The sequence below is a fragment of the Scyliorhinus torazame genome, chromosome 14, assembly GCF_047496885.1.
Source record: "Scyliorhinus torazame isolate Kashiwa2021f chromosome 14, sScyTor2.1, whole genome shotgun sequence".
Taxonomy (NCBI): domain Eukaryota; kingdom Metazoa; phylum Chordata; class Chondrichthyes; order Carcharhiniformes; family Scyliorhinidae; genus Scyliorhinus; species Scyliorhinus torazame.
This window is the reverse complement of record NC_092720.1, coordinates 136,426,731-136,445,187: the sequence shown is the minus strand read 5'-3', so window position 1 is coordinate 136,445,187 and position 18,457 is coordinate 136,426,731. Positions and strand designations below refer to the sequence as shown.

General features: G+C 43.6%; 1 protein-coding gene across 5 annotated transcripts in view; it reads right to left on the bottom strand.

Annotated features, from left to right (window-relative positions):
- Positions 1-18,457, bottom strand: part of farp2 (FERM, RhoGEF and pleckstrin domain protein 2) — a 294,261-nt gene that overhangs the window by 182,723 nt on the left and 93,081 nt on the right. For all 5 annotated transcript variants that reach the window (XM_072474942.1, XM_072474943.1, XM_072474944.1 and 2 more), the window contains exons 4-7: positions 9,516-9,558; positions 7,029-7,107; positions 5,032-5,129; positions 1,449-1,563 (exon numbers count right to left, since the gene is read on the bottom strand). In XM_072474942.1, the coding sequence (XP_072331043.1) occupies positions 1,449-1,563; positions 5,032-5,129; positions 7,029-7,107; positions 9,516-9,558 (335 nt within the window). The remainder of the gene's footprint in view (positions 1-1,448; positions 1,564-5,031; positions 5,130-7,028; positions 7,108-9,515; positions 9,559-18,457) is intronic.

The following is an 18,457-nucleotide window of genomic DNA, read 5'->3' as shown; positions in this document are numbered from 1 at the left end:
TTGTACATGCTTTTGCCGTCAAATCACAGAGCAGAGTTGTTTCCATTTTCCAGCTGCTGGCAAGAGCACTGTGAAGATGTATCATTTTCTTAAAAGTAAGGAAGAGCCAGAGACACAAGTAGGCAGTATACCTTCTGGGCAAAATCTCACAACAGAATCTGGAGAGGCTGCCCAGGAGAGTCCAGGGCAGGACAGAACAGAACAGTACAAGTGTTAGCTCTGTACAAAGCTCTGGTTAACAGCCTACAAAGAAGAAACTTAACTCAGGAACAAAGCAATATAACAATGATTTATTGAGGGATGGCTTTTGTCAATTGTGCCAATGAAAATAAGGATAGAAAGCCCATTTGTGGTATATGCAGGGAAGTACTGGGAAATGAGAGAAGCTTCAGGTTTTAAAAAGAAGTGGTGCGTGAACAATTCTTTTTGAGATTGAGACCCAGAGTTAGTTATTAACTTACAACGGACTCCAAATTAAAAGATTACACTGCTGTAGTTGACCTGTAATAGCACATTAAAAACACGCCAAAAGCCCATGAGGCTGACAGCATTCTGGAGTAGCATCTTCCAGGAGTATCCAGTGCGGAGTAAAACAAGCATTGTTGCTAGTTCCCTTCATGACAACCTACGTGTGAGGTTGGATTTTCCATTCTCACAAAGATAAAGACCACACAAAGGAACTGACTGAAGTCTACACCTGATATGCACATTGCCCTCGCCTCCACTGAACTTGATTAAAGTGAGATTGTGAGGACCAAGCAGGGTCCCTTTCGCATTAAAGGTTTAAGTGAACCTTTAAGTGAACGTCGTGTAGTTTGGTAGGTCGACCGATTGGCAAAAGTAGGCTCTAGGGAATGAAAAACCCCGTTCTAAAGCATGTAAGGAGATCTCACAGCATGAGAATTGCAACTTTATCCTTATGCCAATGCTGTATGTTTCACTGCTCCTGCCTATCATAAAGACAAAAGCTTGAGAAGGAAATGGTAAGATACAAATTGAAATGTGTTGCACATTTGAGGACCAATGGAAAAGCAATAGTGCATTATTGAAGGAATATTATCTTCACTATAAGAGAAGTCAGAGGAACGAAAATGCAGCACAAAAATGACACAGTAAAGGGTACTAGACCGAGAACGGTCACACAATTGATATTTTAATTTGATTTGATTTATTGGCACATGTACCGAAGTACAGTGAAAAGTATTTTTCTGCGGTTGAGGAACGTACACAGTACATACATAGTAGACACAAGAATAATCAACAGAGAACATTGGCAAATGGTACATCGACAAAACAGTGATTGGTTACAGTGCGGAACAAGGGGCCAAGCAAAGCAAACACATGAGCAAGAGCAGCATAGGGCGTCGTGAATAGTGTTCTTACAGGTTCTTATTTTATTCACAACAAAGCCTAAGATCCGGCAACTGATTCCAATAAACAATACTCACATATTTCGCTGGTGAAATTCTATAATCTTTTCCTGCAACATTTTTTGGTTTGGTAAGAGCGTGTTATTCTTAAGGTATTCCAGCTCCACAGCTTCATCATAATCTCCTATTTCAGCTAAAAAGAAAGGGAAGAGATGTGATACCGCAGCCGATCAAAATTACAGACAGCCAAGTACGCTACAATGGGTCGTTTCTGATTCTGAGAAGCTTCCTTCTTAACCCTCTCCATCCCTCGCTCTCCCTCCTCCTGTAGGGCCCTTCCGAAAACATACCTCTTTGGCCAAACAATTAGTCACCCTCCAAATATTTCCTTCTTTAGTTTGGTGTCAGTCTTTGTCTTAAGCCCTTATGGAGTTTCTTATGTCACGTTACTACAATGGTTATATAAATAGCAAAAGGATGGTAAAAGGACAAGAGGAGCTGATTAGGGACCAAAAGGGGGATTTTGGACTGTGGGATGAAACCGGAGGACCCGGAGTAAACCCACACAGGCACGGGGAGAAAGTGCAAACACCACAGTCACCAGAGGCCGGAATTGAACCCAGGTCCTGGGCTCTGTGAGGCACCAGCGCTAACCACTGTGGCACCCCGTTATTTATTGTCATGTATACCTAGATACAGTGAAAAGTATTGTTCTTACAGTCCAGACAAATCGTTCCTTACATTAAAAAAACATAGGACATACATAAATACACAATGTAAATACATAGACACAGGCATCGGGTGAAGCATACGGAAGGTATTGCTTTTCAGTACAGAAGATGTGTGAAGAGATCAGTTCCGTCCATAAGAGGGTCATTCAGGAGTCTGGTAACAGCGGGGAAGGTATTTTTGAACCGGTTAGTGCGTGTTCTCACTTTTTTTTGTTAAATGTAGAATACCCACTTCTTTTTTTCCCAATTAAGAGGCAATTTAGTGTGGCCAATTCACCTACCAGGCACATCTTTGTGTTGCGAGGGTGAGACCCATGCAGACACAAGGAGAATGTGCAAACTCCAAACGGACAGTGACCCGGGCCGAGATAGAATTCGGGTCCTAGGCGCCGTGAGGCAGCAGTGCTAACCACTGTGCCGCACTTTCTCAGACTTTTGTACTTCCTGCCCGATTGAAGAGGTTGGATCTCAGACATTTGTATATCCTGCCTGATGGAAGAGCTTGGAAGAGAGAATAGCCTAGGTGGGAGGGGTCTTTGACTATGCTGCCCACTTTCCCAAGGCAGCGGGAGCTGTCAAGAGTCAATGGATGGGAGGCAGTTTCTGGGATGGACTGGGCTATGTTCACGGCTCTCTGTAGTTTCTTGTGGTCTTGGGCCGAGCAGTTACTAGGCTGTGATGCAGCCAGGTAGGATTCTTTATATGGTGCATCTGTAAAAATTGGTAAGAGTCAATGTGGACATGTCAATTACATTAATTTCCTGAGGAACTATAGGCGCGATTGTGTTTTCTTGGTCGTGGCTTCAACAGGGGTGGACCAGGACAGATCGTTGGTGATGTGCATACCTAGGAATTGAAGCTGTCAACCATCTGCACCTCGGCACTATTGATGCAGACAGGGGTGTGTACAATACTTCGCTTCCTGAAGTCAATGACAGATCCTTAGTTTTGCTGACATTGAGGGAGAGATTGTTGTTGTTACACCACACCACTAAGTTCTCTATTTCCCGGTACTTTGACTCATCGTTGTTCAAGATCTGATCTACTACGGTCGTGTCATCAGCAAACCTGATGGGAGTTGGAGCCAAATTTTGCCACACAGTCATGTGTGTACAGGGAGTATGTTGGGGGCTAAGTACACAGCCTTGCGGGGTCTCGGTATTGAGGACTATCGTGGAGGAGGTGTTGTTGTTTATCCTTACTGATTGTGGTCTATGGGTCAGGAACTCGATGATCCAGTTGCAGAGGGAGGAGCCAAGTCCCAGGTTTTGGAGTTTTGATATGAGCTTGGCTATGATTATGGTGTTGAAGGCGGAGCAGTAGTCAATGAATAGGAGTCCTTGTTGTCGAGATGCTCCAGGGATGAATGTAGGGTCAGGGAGATGTGAACCGGTTGTGGCAGTATGTGAATTGCAGTGGATGTCTGGGACCATGGAGTTGATGTGTCTCATGACCAACCTCTCGAAGCACTTCATAATGATAGATGCCAAGGCCACCGGACAATAGTCATTGAGCCACGTTGCCTGGTTCTTCTTTGGCACCGGTATGATGGTGGTCTTCCTGAAGCAGTTGTGAAACTCGGGATGGAGTAGGGAGAGGTTGCAAATGTCCGCGAACACACCCGGCAATTGGTCTGCGCAGGATCTGAGTTCACGACCAGAGACTCGGTCAGGACCCATTGCTTTCCGAGGATTCACTTTCAAAAAGGCCAATCTGACTTTGGAAGCTGTGACGGAAGGTATACCACGCCCTCTTCATTCACTCCATCACAATGGCAGAGTTTTGAACTGCCTCAACTCCACACTTGAACTTGCTTCTGAAAGACCCCCACTTTGCTTCATTTCCAACTACCACTAAGCAATTTTGCCAAACAGCAGCCCCACCCTCCAACAACTCAACGCTCTATAAAGCTCAAGTCTATCCAAAGCATCAGTACTCTTCCCATATCTGGGGGGGACATTTCCTGTATCTCCCTCATACTCCTAGACACGGTAGAAAAAAAAGATACCCAATAGACAATCGTTTTCAGCATTAGCTCCAAATTCTCCATCGCAAATGTTTTTATGTCTCTATATTGAAAGCTATGAAAGCTGGTTTAGCTCAGTGGGCTAGACAGCTGATTTGTGATGCAGAACAAGGCCAGCAGCGCGGGTTCAATTCCCGTAGCAGCTAAGAATTCTAAATTCTCCGTTTACATTGTATACCTTGTGTTGCCCTATTATGTATTTTCTTTTATTCCCTTTTTTTCTCATGTACTTAATGATCTGTTGAGCTGCTCGCAGAAAAATACTTTTCACTGTACCTCGGTACACGTGACAATAAACAAATCCAATCGAATCCAATACCCGAACAGGCGCCGGAATGTGGCGACTAGGGGCTTTTCACAGTAACTTCATTGCAGTGTTAATGTATGCCTACTTGTGACAATAAAAGATTTTTTTTTTTTTTTTTTTTTAATTTATTTATTGATGCTATTACGTTTTGTTCTTTTAGTCTTCTGAAACCCACCATGCCATTCGATCCAATTTTCCCTCCTGCCTTCTAGTTAGACTGCTAATCTAACTAGCTTTCCCCAGATTTTCAAACCTACATTCAATGGTCCCCCCTTGGTGCTCCTGTGCTTTGTCTAACGAAGCAAACACAGCATTAAAAATCTGGTTACACAACCACTAATTATTAGCCACTAATTACTAAACAAGTAATCAACAAGATTGCTGCGGTGTGCCATTACGAAATTATGTCTGAGAACAGAGGGTTCAAAAGGTTCATCAGCCAAACCAATTTGTGGCTTTAGATTAATTGGCTTCAATCAGTGCCAAAGGAGCAAGCACCGTCAGTCTTGAGCATAATTTCTGCAGTTGCTTTTTGTTGCATTCACATAACACTAATGAACTCTAGGTGGCATTGTCTTGTTTATCCTCAATACTCACACTGCAAAAGATGAGAAATGATGAGTGCGGACGTATTCTCATTGCACATGATTTTGTTCTCTGCCAGGTCCCTTTTAATCTGCAGTGCAAACAAGTACCTAGAAAAGGAAAATGAACACATTACATTGATGGCTTCTCATACAAGTTGGCATTCGCCACAGCACATCCAGCATCACTAACAGTTGCCTGGTTCTTTTGTATCAACTGCCCACCTGCTGATTAAACCAGGGTCTCTCAAATTATTCATTAAGGTTTCCGAATAAAGTATGTTTCTTTCAAATGCCTGGAGTCCCAGAACTCCACTATACTACATCAGATGCAGTGATCCATAACATCAGCCATGGCTGTTTTAGATTTTAAAAACCCTTCAATATGACAGACACCAGCTGCCAGAGCAGATCCAAAACGGGATGAGGCAGAATTCAGCTATGACCATGTAAAGGCGCTGAAAATGTGATTTCCTCACATACTCCAAGTGCTTAGAACCTTTGCAAGCATCCAATTTGGAGCACAGTACCATTGAAACTTACAACACATGAGGCCATTCAGCTCATCGTGTCTGTGTTGGCTCTTTTGTAAAGGTTGTGTTTAGTCTTCCACCCAGTTTTTTTTCTCAGTCTATATCCCTGTAGGTTGCTGGTCCTTAAATACCTGTCCCTTTGGAAATTACTCATGGGCTAAGCTTTCACCACCAGTGTTCCCGATCCAGAAAGGTAAAGTGAAATATAACTCATCTGTCCTCTGAACCTTTTTCCAGTTCTGAAACGAGAACCTCTGGCTATTCATCCACTCACCAGGGGGAATACACTTCCTCCATCTACTCTATTATCTCTTGTCATCTCAGAAAATTCTATTAGGTCACCTCTTAACCTCGCTGCTCTAAGGAGATCAAGCATAACTTCCCCAACCTCTTATAACTGAAGTCCCTTATCACTGTTAACATCCGGGTAAACCTGAGGCAGCACAGTGGCACAGCGGTTAGCACTGCTGCCTCATAGCACCCAGGACCCCTGTTTGATAGCGGCCCCGGGTCAATGCCCGTATGGAGTCTGCACATTCTCCCCCTGTTTGCGTGGGTCTCACCTCACAACCCAAAAGATGTGCAGGATAGATGAATTGCCCACCCTAAATTGCCCCTTAATTGGGGGGAAAAAAATTGGGTAATCTAAATTTATTTTAAAACATTCTGGTGAACCTCCTTTACATATTTCCTGAAGCACAGTATCCAAAATTGTTCACAATACTAACCAGTGATTTCTAAAGTTTGAACATGATTGCTGTCTCTACATTCTATGCCTTTATTTATCATCTTGCCCTGTTATCTTTTAAGAAAGCATGTATATGGACACCAAGTTCTCTCTAATCATTTAAAAATTGTGCCATTTAGAGAACACTACAAACCACATCTCAGACAGCAAATCATCGATCCATCATACCTTTTGCATGCTGTAACTGGATCCATTCCATATGCATACTGCCACTTCCCCTTAATTTCATAGGCTTCTCGCAAGGGTTAGTAAATTAGGAGTGAGGATCCATAACTAGAGCAGGGTTAGCTGTCTCTGAATCAAGGGGCAAGGCTGGGCTCAACAAAAACATTCATAAATGACAATGTGCTCAGCAACACTAATCTTAAACAGGATTTGTCTATTCTAATCCTCTCACTGGCTATATCAAGTGAGTTGAACACCGTTCCAATCTGGGGTTTTACACTCTCAACAAAGAAAAGTGGACAAGACAATCTGATTCAAATGCTCAATGTAGTCGGAAGTCCTTTTCATTTCAGTATTATGGAGGAATCCACGGACAGGAGAAACACTTAGAAGCAGAACACATTGCTTTATGAAGCATCAATGATCACCAGGAAATGGGAAATGGTTAGAAACTTTGTAACTACCATTCTGAGGCTGCAACCCGAGAATACGACTAGCGGGATAATGGCATCACGAAACACTAAGAAAATCACCAGATTGAATGGACCCAGTGTCGCTCATTACCTTGTGTACTCCTCCTGCAGCTGGCCAGGATCAGGGGGGAAAAACTTAACAGAAAGCCTGAATACGGTGTTCTTTGGTCCTGCAAAGAATGAGAAAGACTCAAAAACAGAGGTATGAATGTCTCTTCAAACAGAAGCATGGAACAGAGGCAGGGCTGAGAACGCCTGCCACAGAAACAACTCGCTCACATTTCAAGGTGGCTGATTTAAATATGCATGATTCCACGTGATAAAGATTAATTTCCGTCTAAAGTGTTGGTAACTTATTACTTTAAAACTCACTGTGCAAAGGGTATTTAGCATAAATGTTGTAATGCATGTCAAGCTCCGTCATGAAGAGGTTTGTTGGAGTAATGAAACATGCACACCCGCCACACTGTGCATTCGCATACAATGATTGCTTCAGTCTATATTTAACCTTTTTTGATTTGAATGACTTCGCATCCAAAATGTAGGTCCCTTAATTACCCGCTTAAATATTTTTTTAAATGCCAGCTTCCATCATGTGGAAACTGGGAGAATCTCAAGAGATAATTTCAAAATCTGAGAAAAGATTCATATTCTTCAAAGATAAAGACATCTGTGTGCACTCAAATGCAGCTCATAAAAGTATCACTTCAAGAGATTTAAATAAAAGATGTCCTGCTATAAATTCTGTCACAAAATGCTCTGCTTATTCGGGGTTTAAGAAATGGGATTGATAAATGTGAATGACGAGGTCTGCTCCGGGGCCCTGTTGCTTTCAAAAATTGGCAGTGGAATTTTCTGCAGTCTGGCCCCGAAGTACAATGAATTATGAAACATGACCTGCTGTTTGTTTAATAAAAGCAGAAAATGGTGGACAAGCTCAGCAAGTCTGGCAGCAGCTGGGGAGAGAGAAATAAAGTTAATGATTCAAGTCCACAGGACTCTTCTTCAGGCTCGAAACGCCAGCTATGTTTCTCTCCAAATGTGCCAGACCTGCTGCGTGTTTGCCCAGTATTTTCTGTTTTTGTTTCAGATTTCCAACATCTGCAGTATGTTGCTATTATTCTGTTCCTTATTTGCCTAGGTTGCAGTTCAAGAGAAAGGTGTTGGGAGTTCATGTGAATGGTCCAGATTTGGAAGCCAAAATAATCAGAAATAAATGAGTATTTAAAAAAAAAAACACAAAATCCTCTACAGCTCCCATTTAATTGCACAGCTGAAAACAATCAGCTTCTCAAAGGAATGAAAAAAAGTTTTGATTTTTGATCTGACATGGGATGATGGCAATAACCAGGAATTACCAAAACAGAACTGTCAATCATTCCTGGCAAAATACAGCTTAAATTTGCAGTTATGGATCAGGAATCCCTCTTAAACTGCAGCAGGGGGCATCATCTACCAGCCAAACTGGTATTTTGCTTCAGGGTCACTCTTAGACACACACTGCGAGACCTGATTTGAGTCATGTCACGGGGGCAGTTATGGAGTGGAGCCCAGCCCCCTACGCACATGAATACCATTGGTTCAATAAAAGGTTACTGCATGTTTATTTATTTATAGATTTCTTTTCATGACAAAGAGATTTGAATGCTGGTTTGGCATCTAGTGCCAGCATCACGCACATCCAGGTGAGACACAGAATGCAGAATACAACTCCCTCTACTCTTCCTCAACGGTAAAGTGATGAATTAGAGCATTCGGCAATCACGCAAGCACATTTATATTGAAAAAGACAGCAAATATATCCATGACAATCTTTGCAGTTCAACAGGTTAGAGTCTATTTCTATATTCCAGGGGTGATTGGTGACTTTTGCCATGGATTGCACTTCTGAGCAATTTGCTCAAGCATCACTTCCAGACTTACCCGAAGGAAATTCTATGCGGCTTCTTTCTGTTTAGAAATAGATTTCATTTTTGCATTTTTTTCAATCCCTCGTGTTAGAGCTGCAGGCGAGTCAGCAAACGTCACAAACTTCCACTTGCCACATGAAACATCATTCAGCATATGAAACACCAAATTCCTTGATTGTTACATCTTAAGAACTACCAAAGAACTTCTCCTGACTTCCTCCTTGATTAATTATACAGTGAGGCTCCAACAGATTGGAGCATAATGTAGGCCCCAAACACAGTACCCCCCCCCCCCACAAAGAGCTCTTGCATTGATATACTGTCACACATCGGATTTGTCCTAGTGTTTCTCTCTTTCCTGACAAGGCAGACAATACGCAATGGCGGGAGAATTGTGACTATCAAAACCTATACAAAATCTCAGCTGCCAGCAATGTCATTAAACTATAGGCAGGGACATACATGATTGCACGCTGGATGACCTTCAAGCATTAGGTTCAAACCAGGGTGTCTTCAAATTTATTAGCTGCAAGATATTTCCCTGGCCAACATTGCCATCCAAGCTAAATCACAATGAGCTAATCAAGTACAAAAATGCACATCGCAACAGCTTTGGGGAGCTGGGTTGAGGGAATGAACAAAACCAAACTAAAAACAAAAGCACTTACTTCGCACTTGTTTCACAATAAGTTTCGCAGGTTCAAGCCAAATCTAAATGAAAAGAAAACATGGAATAAACTGAAAAGTGAATTTTTAAAAAAGTTAATGAAAATGAAATGACAATTCCGCAAAATCTGTAAACTCTATTTGTGCCCAGGTTTGGAAGCAGCAGTGATCACGCAGAATTCTAACTCATTGGTGCTGTGCTGTGAAATGTTCACCGTGTGCATCACTCACATCAATGCAAAGACACGCCAAGTAATCTCACCAATCCCTTAGGTAACAGCCATGCCTGAAAATAGCAACACACATATCCACACTATAAAACATGCAAATGCATTATCAGGAGACAATTACTTACAGGGAAGAAAATGAATAATATTTGCAATACTTAAAAATTATGTGCAAGACACCCATCTGAAATTTCCTGATGTGCATCTGGTACATAACAGAACAACAAATTTTCAAAGCACTGAGTTTATGGGCCTGGACTGGCTGAAAAATTACACTCTAGTGACAACGCTTTTGGGGGGGGGGGGGGGGGGGGTCTTGTGGCACAGTGGATAGCATCCCTGCCTCTTAGACAGAATCTCCAGGTTCATGTCCCACTCCAAGACTTGATCACAGAATCCCTACAGTGCAGAAGGCGGCCATTTGGTCCATCGAGTCTGCACCGACCCTCTGAAAGAGCAGTCCACCAAAGCCCACGCCTCCCGCCTATCCCTATAATCCCTTAAACTAACCCGCATATCCTCGGTCACTAAGGGCCAATTTAGCGTGGCCAATCCACCTAACATGCACATCTTTGAACTGTGGGAGGAAACCGGAGTACCCGGAAGAAACCCACATAGACACGGGGAGAAAGTGCAAACTCCAGACAGTCACCCGAGACCAGAATTGAACCAGGGTCCCTGGAGCGGTGAGGCAGCAGTGCTAATCACTGTGCCGTCTTGATGGCCAAGGTAAATGCATTTGTAATGCAGCCAAACCAATCAAGCATCAATTTGTAAATCCTGGTGGGAGGAAAGATTCCTGGTCAGCCATGTAATTCAAATAAATTGGAGTCTCTACCAAAACTATCCATAGATAATATTCCAGGAAATTATGGTGTGACTTAGTTTGATTATACTGCAAGCGATTCATGTCATTACGTACAAAGCACCATCACCTCCCAGACTGTTGACCTGCATCAGAGCAATTGTGCTGTAAAAACACATCTGGTTTAAGGGAAGGAAATGTAATGTCCTTACCCAGCCTAGCCTTTATATAACTCCAGACTCTCAGTTATGCCACTGACTCTGAAAAGGTCAAGGAAAACCATTCAGTTGGTTCGAAACAGTTACAAAATAGTCAACTAAAAATCAAATCAAATGAACTACCCAATATCGACTGAGGCAACGGAAATTACAAAATACACAAGCTCAGTGGGTCCTACAAAGTCCTCCTCACTAATATCTGAAGATGTGTGCTAAATTTGGGGCAGCTGTGCCACAGACCGTCAAGCAGCAGCCTGACCCACACATACTCTCAAATACCCTTCAGCTTACACCCCAAACTCCTCCATCACTATTCTTGTATTTCCTGTCCCAATGGGATAGACCTACTTGAAGTAGCTCAGAGTGATCAGATGTGAAGCAGCAGCTCTCCGAGGCCACAATGTCTCATGGCATCAGGTCAAACATAGACAAGGAAACCTGTTGATGACCACCCTTTCTCAGCAAATTAATAAGTACTGGTACAACACCCTGGACAAGTGAGAGGTCAGTTCCAGCTCCACTCATCCTGGAGTCACAACACACGTGAATCAACCAATATTACTTCTAAAAATTCCCAAAGCTTTGGCGCATGGCTGCCCAATAATTACAGTCACCAGGTTTGTAAATTGAAACAATTACTACACCAAGAACCATCAAGAAATATGCAGTAAATACAACTAGATGATAAGCAAATACGTACCACCTACTTCAACTGTCCCACTTCAGGTTGGCACAGTGTGCAGTGGTTAGCACTGCTGCCTACAGCACAGAGGACCTGGGTTCGATCCCGGCCCTGCGTCACTGTCATGTAATGTTTAAGAAATGTACCTTTAAGAAATGGGTATTATCAGTGATGCCAGAATGTGGGTGGAGCTGGACTGTCTGTCAGCTTTTTACAGGGTGCAGGGTGTGTTTTAGCTTTGTTTTCAGTGTTGGAGCTGAAGCCAGGCAGAGCAGGTGCACTGTTGCTCTTTCTGCCATCAAAAGACTATCTCTTGATCATTTGGTGAATTCAGAATTATAAATATCCTCAGTAGTGAATGTAAACCTAACGTGCTTCTGGTAAACGGTGTTTTAAGTCTTATGGATGCTAAAAAGAAAGCTTATAGGATTACTTAGTGTTGTATTTGAATTGATAGTTGCTAAGATGTTTTATGTTGTATGTTTTAAAAAGGTAAACTTGAGTTCATAGAATAAACATTGTTTTGCTTTAAAAAATACTTTTCCATTTCTGCTCCACCACACCAGTAGAGTGGGCCGTGTGCTCCCCATACCACAATCTATTAAAAGTTGTGGGTCAGGTGAACTCTATGATACACTTTGGGGTTCTCTAAACCCTGGCCCATAACAGTTACTGTCCGTATGGAGTTTGCACATCCTCCCAGTGTCTGCGTGGGTCTCACCCCCACAGCTCAAGGATGTGGTCAGGTGAATTGGCCACATTAAATTGCCCCTTAATTGGAAAAAGTAATTGGGTGCCCTAAATTTATTTTGAAAAAACTGTCCCATCCTCTACCCACATACACAAGACTGACAAAGACCGGGGGATGGAAAGGAGTAGAAATTATAACGGAGAAGGTCAAAAGATAAGAGTCTTTGCTTCAACACGCATGGTTCTTTCACAGACTTTCCTCATAGCAAGCTGCCTGATTAAAGTCTCTAGTTTACAGCTGGTAATGGTCATCTTTGCAAAATAATTCATTCAGGGTCCCCACAGGTTAGCATATTCAGTCCTCAGAGGCAGCAGGCTTTCTGGAGAGACACTTCTTATCAAACTGGACCTCAGTTCGAGGCTCATATTCAGGCCTGTCCACTTTCTGGTGAGACACTTTATTTTACATCAAACCTCATCTCGTGGTTTGACTGCAGTCTCAAGAAAATGCCACCCAGGCTTGCTGGAGAGTCAGCCCTCAGCAGTGGCCTTCTGGAGCGGATTAGTTAGATATTTTTGGAGAGAGTTAGTTAGATCCCCTCATCCAGGCTCCCAGAATCAAAACTGATATGAAACTGGAACCCTCACCATTTTGAAAACATTCCAGTGAGATCAGATCCAATCACCACCTGTCACCAGGGCAAGGCACACCTTTAGGGCCAATTCATTGGCCACCAGCCAAATCAATGAAACCGAGTCATCACTGCTGCCCATCAGTCTGCAATCACCAAGTTAAATCAGCAGTCTTCTGCATCCTGTTTGAATTAAAGGCGCAGGCCACTGCTTTTTTCAGCTGTGAATTAAAGGTATTGGTTGCCGTAAAGACACATGTTTATAAATCATCATGGATCAAAAATGTAACAGCAAAAATAAAAGGGGAAATAAGGGAATATACAGGAAGGACTCTTACAGTACATCTCCATGCTGAATACCACTTGGAGAAAGCATCGAGGGTGGCTAGAGCAGAGAATATATCTAGAAATGGGGACATCAATGTTGATCACCAAAAGTGCCTTGGTACCTCACTACTGACCAAGCTGCCTGAGTCGTAAACGGAAAATCTGCCAAACTGGGCTTGTGGTAAGTGAACCAACAAATGGGAAAATTCTACTTGAATTTGCCTTCTCCAGTCTACCTAACACAGATGGCATCTGCTCATGATAGGATTGGTCAGAGTCCAAGACCACATAATCTTCGTGGACAAGTATTCCGATTTTTCCACTGAGAACACCAGCCATTCTGTTCTGCGCCTCGATGATGTTGAGATTCAGAGCAGATCCAAAAGTGCATGCTATAGTCAGAGCTAAGCAATTCCACAACTAGGTCAGGTCAAAACTCTGCAGTCCTGCCACATCCAGTCATGAATGGTGATGGACAAATAAACTTATCAGAAACAGGTGGTTCCCTGAGCAATCCAATTCTCAATGAAGGCATGCGCCAGCAAGTTAGGGCAAAAGACATTTGAAGCCACGCTCAACCACAGTGTCAAGTGGATGACCCACCTCAATTTCCCCTCCCTGCACATACCACTATCACTGAAACCAATCTTCAGGTAATTCAAAGTGGCTCCTTCATAGAGGCTCCTTCATATCATGCCGACTGATAAGTGCACTAGATCCAGCAAAGATTACAGGCCTTGATAACATCGTTCCAATAGTGATGAAAACCTGTACTTCAGAACTATGCTTCCAGCCAAACTGTTCTAGTACAGCTATAACACTGGTATCTACCCAACATGGTATAAAATTTCTAAGGCAAATCCAGTGCAAAAAAGTAGGGCAGATCCAATCCAGCCAATTACAGCCCCATTAGTCTATTCAGACATCAGTAAGTAAATGGATGGAGTCATCAACATTGCTCAAAGCATCGTTTTCTGAACACTAATCCCACCAATGCTTAATTGTGTTCTGCCAGTCCCACTAAGCTTCAAACTAAAACATAGGCAAAAGAGCTGAACTCAAGAAGTTAGGTGAAGTCCACAAAGGTCCACATAGGTACCAACGACATAGGTAGGAAAAGGGATAGGGACGTAAGGCAGGAATGCAGGGAGCTAGGGTGGAAACTTAGATCTAGGACAAACAGAGTTATTATCTCTGGGTTGTTACCCGTGCCACGTGCTAGCGAGACGAGGAATAGGGGGAGAGAGAGGAGTTGAACACGTGGCTACAGGGATGGTGCAGGAGGGAGGGTTTCAGATTTCTGGATAATTGGAGCTCATTCAGGGGTCGGTGGGACCTCTACAAACGGGATGGTCTACACCTGGACCAGAGGGGTACCAATATCCTTTGGGGGGGGGGGGGGGGGGATTTGCTAATGCTCTTCGGGAGGGTTTAAACTAATTCAGCAGGGGCTTGGGAACTTGAATTGTAGCTCCAGTATACAGGAGGTTGAGAGTAGTGAGGTCATGAGTAAGGTTTCAAAGTTGCAGGAGTGTACCGGCAGGCAGGAAGGTGATTTAAAGTGTGTCTTCTTCAATGCCAGGAGCATCCGGAATAAGGTGGGTGAACTTGCGGCATGGGTTGGTACCTGAGACTTCGATGTTGTGGCCATTTCGGAGACATGGATAGAGCAGGGACAGGAAAGGTTGTTGCAGGTGCCGGGGTTTAGATATTTCAGTAAGCTCAGGGAAGGTGGTAAAAGAGGGGGAGGGGTGGCACTGTTAGTCAAGGACAGTATTACGGTGGCAGAAAGGACGTTTGATGAGGACTCGTCAATTGAGGTAGTATGGGCTGAGGTTAGAGAAAGGAAAGGAGAGGTCACCCTGTTAGGGGTTTTCTATAGGCCTCCGAAAAGTTCCAGAGATGTAGAGGAAAGGATTGCAAAGATGCTTCTGGATAGGAGCGAAAGCAACAGGGTTGTTGGTATGGGGGACTTTAACTTTCCAAATATTGACTGGAAACGCTATAGTTCGAGTACTTTAGATGGGTCCGTTTTTGTCCAATGTGTGCAGGAGGGTTTCCTGACAGTATATAGATAGGCCAACGAGAGGCGAGGCCATATTGGATTTGGTACTGGGTAATGAACCAGGACAGGTGTTAGATTTGGAGGTAGGTGAGCACTTTGGTGATAGTGACCATAATTCGATTACGTTTACTTTAGTGATGGAAAGGGATAGGTATATACCACAGGGCAAGAGTTATATCTGGGGGAAAGGCAATTATGATGCGATGAGGCAAGACTTAGGATGCATCGGATGGAGAGGAAAACTGCAGGGGGTGGGCACAATGGAAACGTGGAGCTTATTCAAGGAACAGCTACTGCGTGTCCTTGATAAGTAAGTACCTGTCAGGCAGGGAGGAAGTGGTCGAGCAAGGGAACCGTGGTTTACTAAAGCAGTCGAAACACTCGTCAAGAGGAAGGAGGCGGCTTATGTAAAGATTAGACATGAAGGTTCAGTTAGGGCGCTCGAGAGTTACAAGTTAGCTAGGAAGGACCTAAAGAGAGAGCTAAGAAGAGCCAGGAGGGTCATGAGAAGTCTTTGGCAGGTAAGATCAAGGATAACCCTAAAGCGTTCTATAGATATGTCAGGAATAAAAGAATGACTAGGGTAAGAGTAGGGCCAGTCAAGGACAGTAGTGGGAAGTTGTGCGTGGAGTCAGAGGAGATAGGAGAGGCGTTAAATGAATATTTTTTGTCAGTATTCACACAGGAAAAAGACAATGTTGTCAAGGAGAATACTGAGATTCAGGCTACTAGACTAGAAGGGCTTGAGGTTCATAAGGAGGAGGTGTTAGCAATTCTGGAATGTGTGAAAATAGATAAGTCCCCTGGGCCGGATGGGATTTATCCTAGGATTCTCTGGGAAGCTAGGGAGGAGATTGAAACCCTTTGGCTTTGATCTTTAAGTCATCTTTGTCTACAGGAATAGTGCCAGAAGACTGGAGGATAGCAAATGTTGTCCCCTTGTTCAAGAAGGGGAGTAGAGACAACCCCGGTAACTATAGCCAGTGAGCCTTACTTCTGTTGTGGGCAAAATCTTGGAAAGGTTTATAAGAGATAGGATGTATAATCTGGAAAGGAATAATTTGATCAGAGATAGTCAACACGGTTTTGTGAATCATAGAATCATAGAAGTTTACAGCATGGAAACAGGCCCTTCGGCCCAACCAGTACATGCCGCCCAGTTTTTACCATTAAGCTAGTCCCAGTTGCCCGCACTTGGCCCATAACCCTCTATACCCATCTTACCCATGTAACTATCTAAATGCTTTTTAAAAGACACAATTGTACCCGCCTCTACTACTACCTCTGGCAGCCCATTCCAGACACTCACTACCCTCTGAGTGAAGAAATTGCCCCTCTGGGCCCTTCTGAATCTCTCCCCTCTCACCTTAAACCTATGCCCTCTAGTTTTAGACTCCCCTACCTTTGGGAAAAGATGTTGACTATCTACCTTATCTATGCCCCTCATTATTTTATAGACCTCTATAAGATCACCCCTAAGCCTCCTACGCTCCAGGGAAAAAAGTCCCAGTCTATCCAGCCTCTCCTTATAACTTGAACCATCAAGTCCCGGCAACATCCTAGTAAATCTTTTCTGCACTCTTTCTAGTTTAATAATATCCTTTCTATAATAGGGTGACCAGAACTGCACACAGTATTCCAAGTGTGGCCGTACCAATGTCTTGTACAACATCAACAAGACGTCCCAACTCCTGTATTCAATGTTCTGACCAATGAAACCAAGCATGCCGAATGCCTTCTTCACCACCCTGTCCACCTGCGACTCCACCTTCAAGGAGCTATGAACCTGTACTCCTAGATCTCTTTGTTCTATAACTCTCCCCAACGCCATACCATTAACTGAGTAGGTCCTGGCCTGATTCGATCTGCCAAAATGCATCACCTCACATTTATCTAAATTAAACTCCATCTGCCATTCGTCGGCCCACTGGCCTAATTGATCAAGATCCAGTTGCAATCCTAGATAACCTTCTTCACTATCCACTGTGCCACCAATCTTGGTGTCATCTGCAAACTTACTAACCATGCCTCCTAAATTCTCATCCAAATCATTAATATAAATCACAAATAACAGTGGACCCAGCACCGATCCCTGAGGCACACCACTGGTCACAGGCCTCCAGTTTGAAAAACAACCCTCTACAACCACCCTCTGTCTTCTGTCGTCCAGCCAATTTTGAATCCAATTGGCAACCTCACCCTGGATCCCGTGAGCTTTAACCTTCTGCAACAACCTACCATGCGGTACCTTGTCAAAGGCTTTGCTAAAGTCCATGTAGACAACGTCTACTGCACTGCCCTCATCTACCTTCTTGGTCACCCCCTCAAAAATCTCAATCAAATTTGTGAGACATGATTTTCCACGCACAAAGCCATGCTGACTGCCCCGAATCAGTCCTGCCTCTCTAAATCCTCGTAGATCCTGTCTCTCAGAATAATCATGAAGGGTAGGTCGTGCCTCACAAACCTTATTGAGTTCTTTGAGGTGACCAAACAGGTGGATGAGGGTAAAGCAGTTGAACGTGGATTTCAGTAAAGCGTTTGATAAGGTTCCCCACGGTAGGCTACTGCAGAAAATACGGAGGCATGGGATTCCGGGTGATTTAGCAGTTTGGATCAGAAATTGGCTAGCTGGAAGAAGACAAAGGGTGGTGGTTGATGGGAAATGTTCAGACTGGAGTCCTGTTACTAGTGGTGTACCACAAGGATCTGTTTTGGGGCCACTGCTGTTTGTCATTTTTATAAATGACCTGGAGGAGGGCGTAGAAGGATGGGTGAATAAATTTGCAGATGACACTAAAGTCGGTAGAGTTGTGGACATTGCAGAAGGATGTTACAAGTTGCAGAGGGACATAGATAAGCTGCAGCGCTGGGCTGAGAGGTGGCAAATGGAGTTTAATGCAGAAAAGTGTGAGCCGATTCATTTTGGAAGGAATAACAGGAAGACAGAGTACTGGGCTAATGGTATGATTCTTGGCAGTGTGGATGAGCAGAGAGATCTCGGTGTCCATGTACATAGATCCCTGAAAGTTGCCACCCAGGTTGAGAGGGTTGTGAAGAAGGCGTACGGTGTGTTAGCTTTTATTGGTAGAGGGATTGAGTTTCGGAGCCATGAGGTCATGTTGCAGCTGTACAAAACTCTGGTGTGGCCGCATTTGGAGTATTGCGTGCAATTCTGGTCGCCGCATTATAGGAAGGATATGTAAGCATTGGAAAGGGTGCAGAGGAGATTTACCAGAATGTTGCCTGGTATGGAGGGAAGATCATATGAGGAAAGGCTGAGGGACTTGAGGCTGTT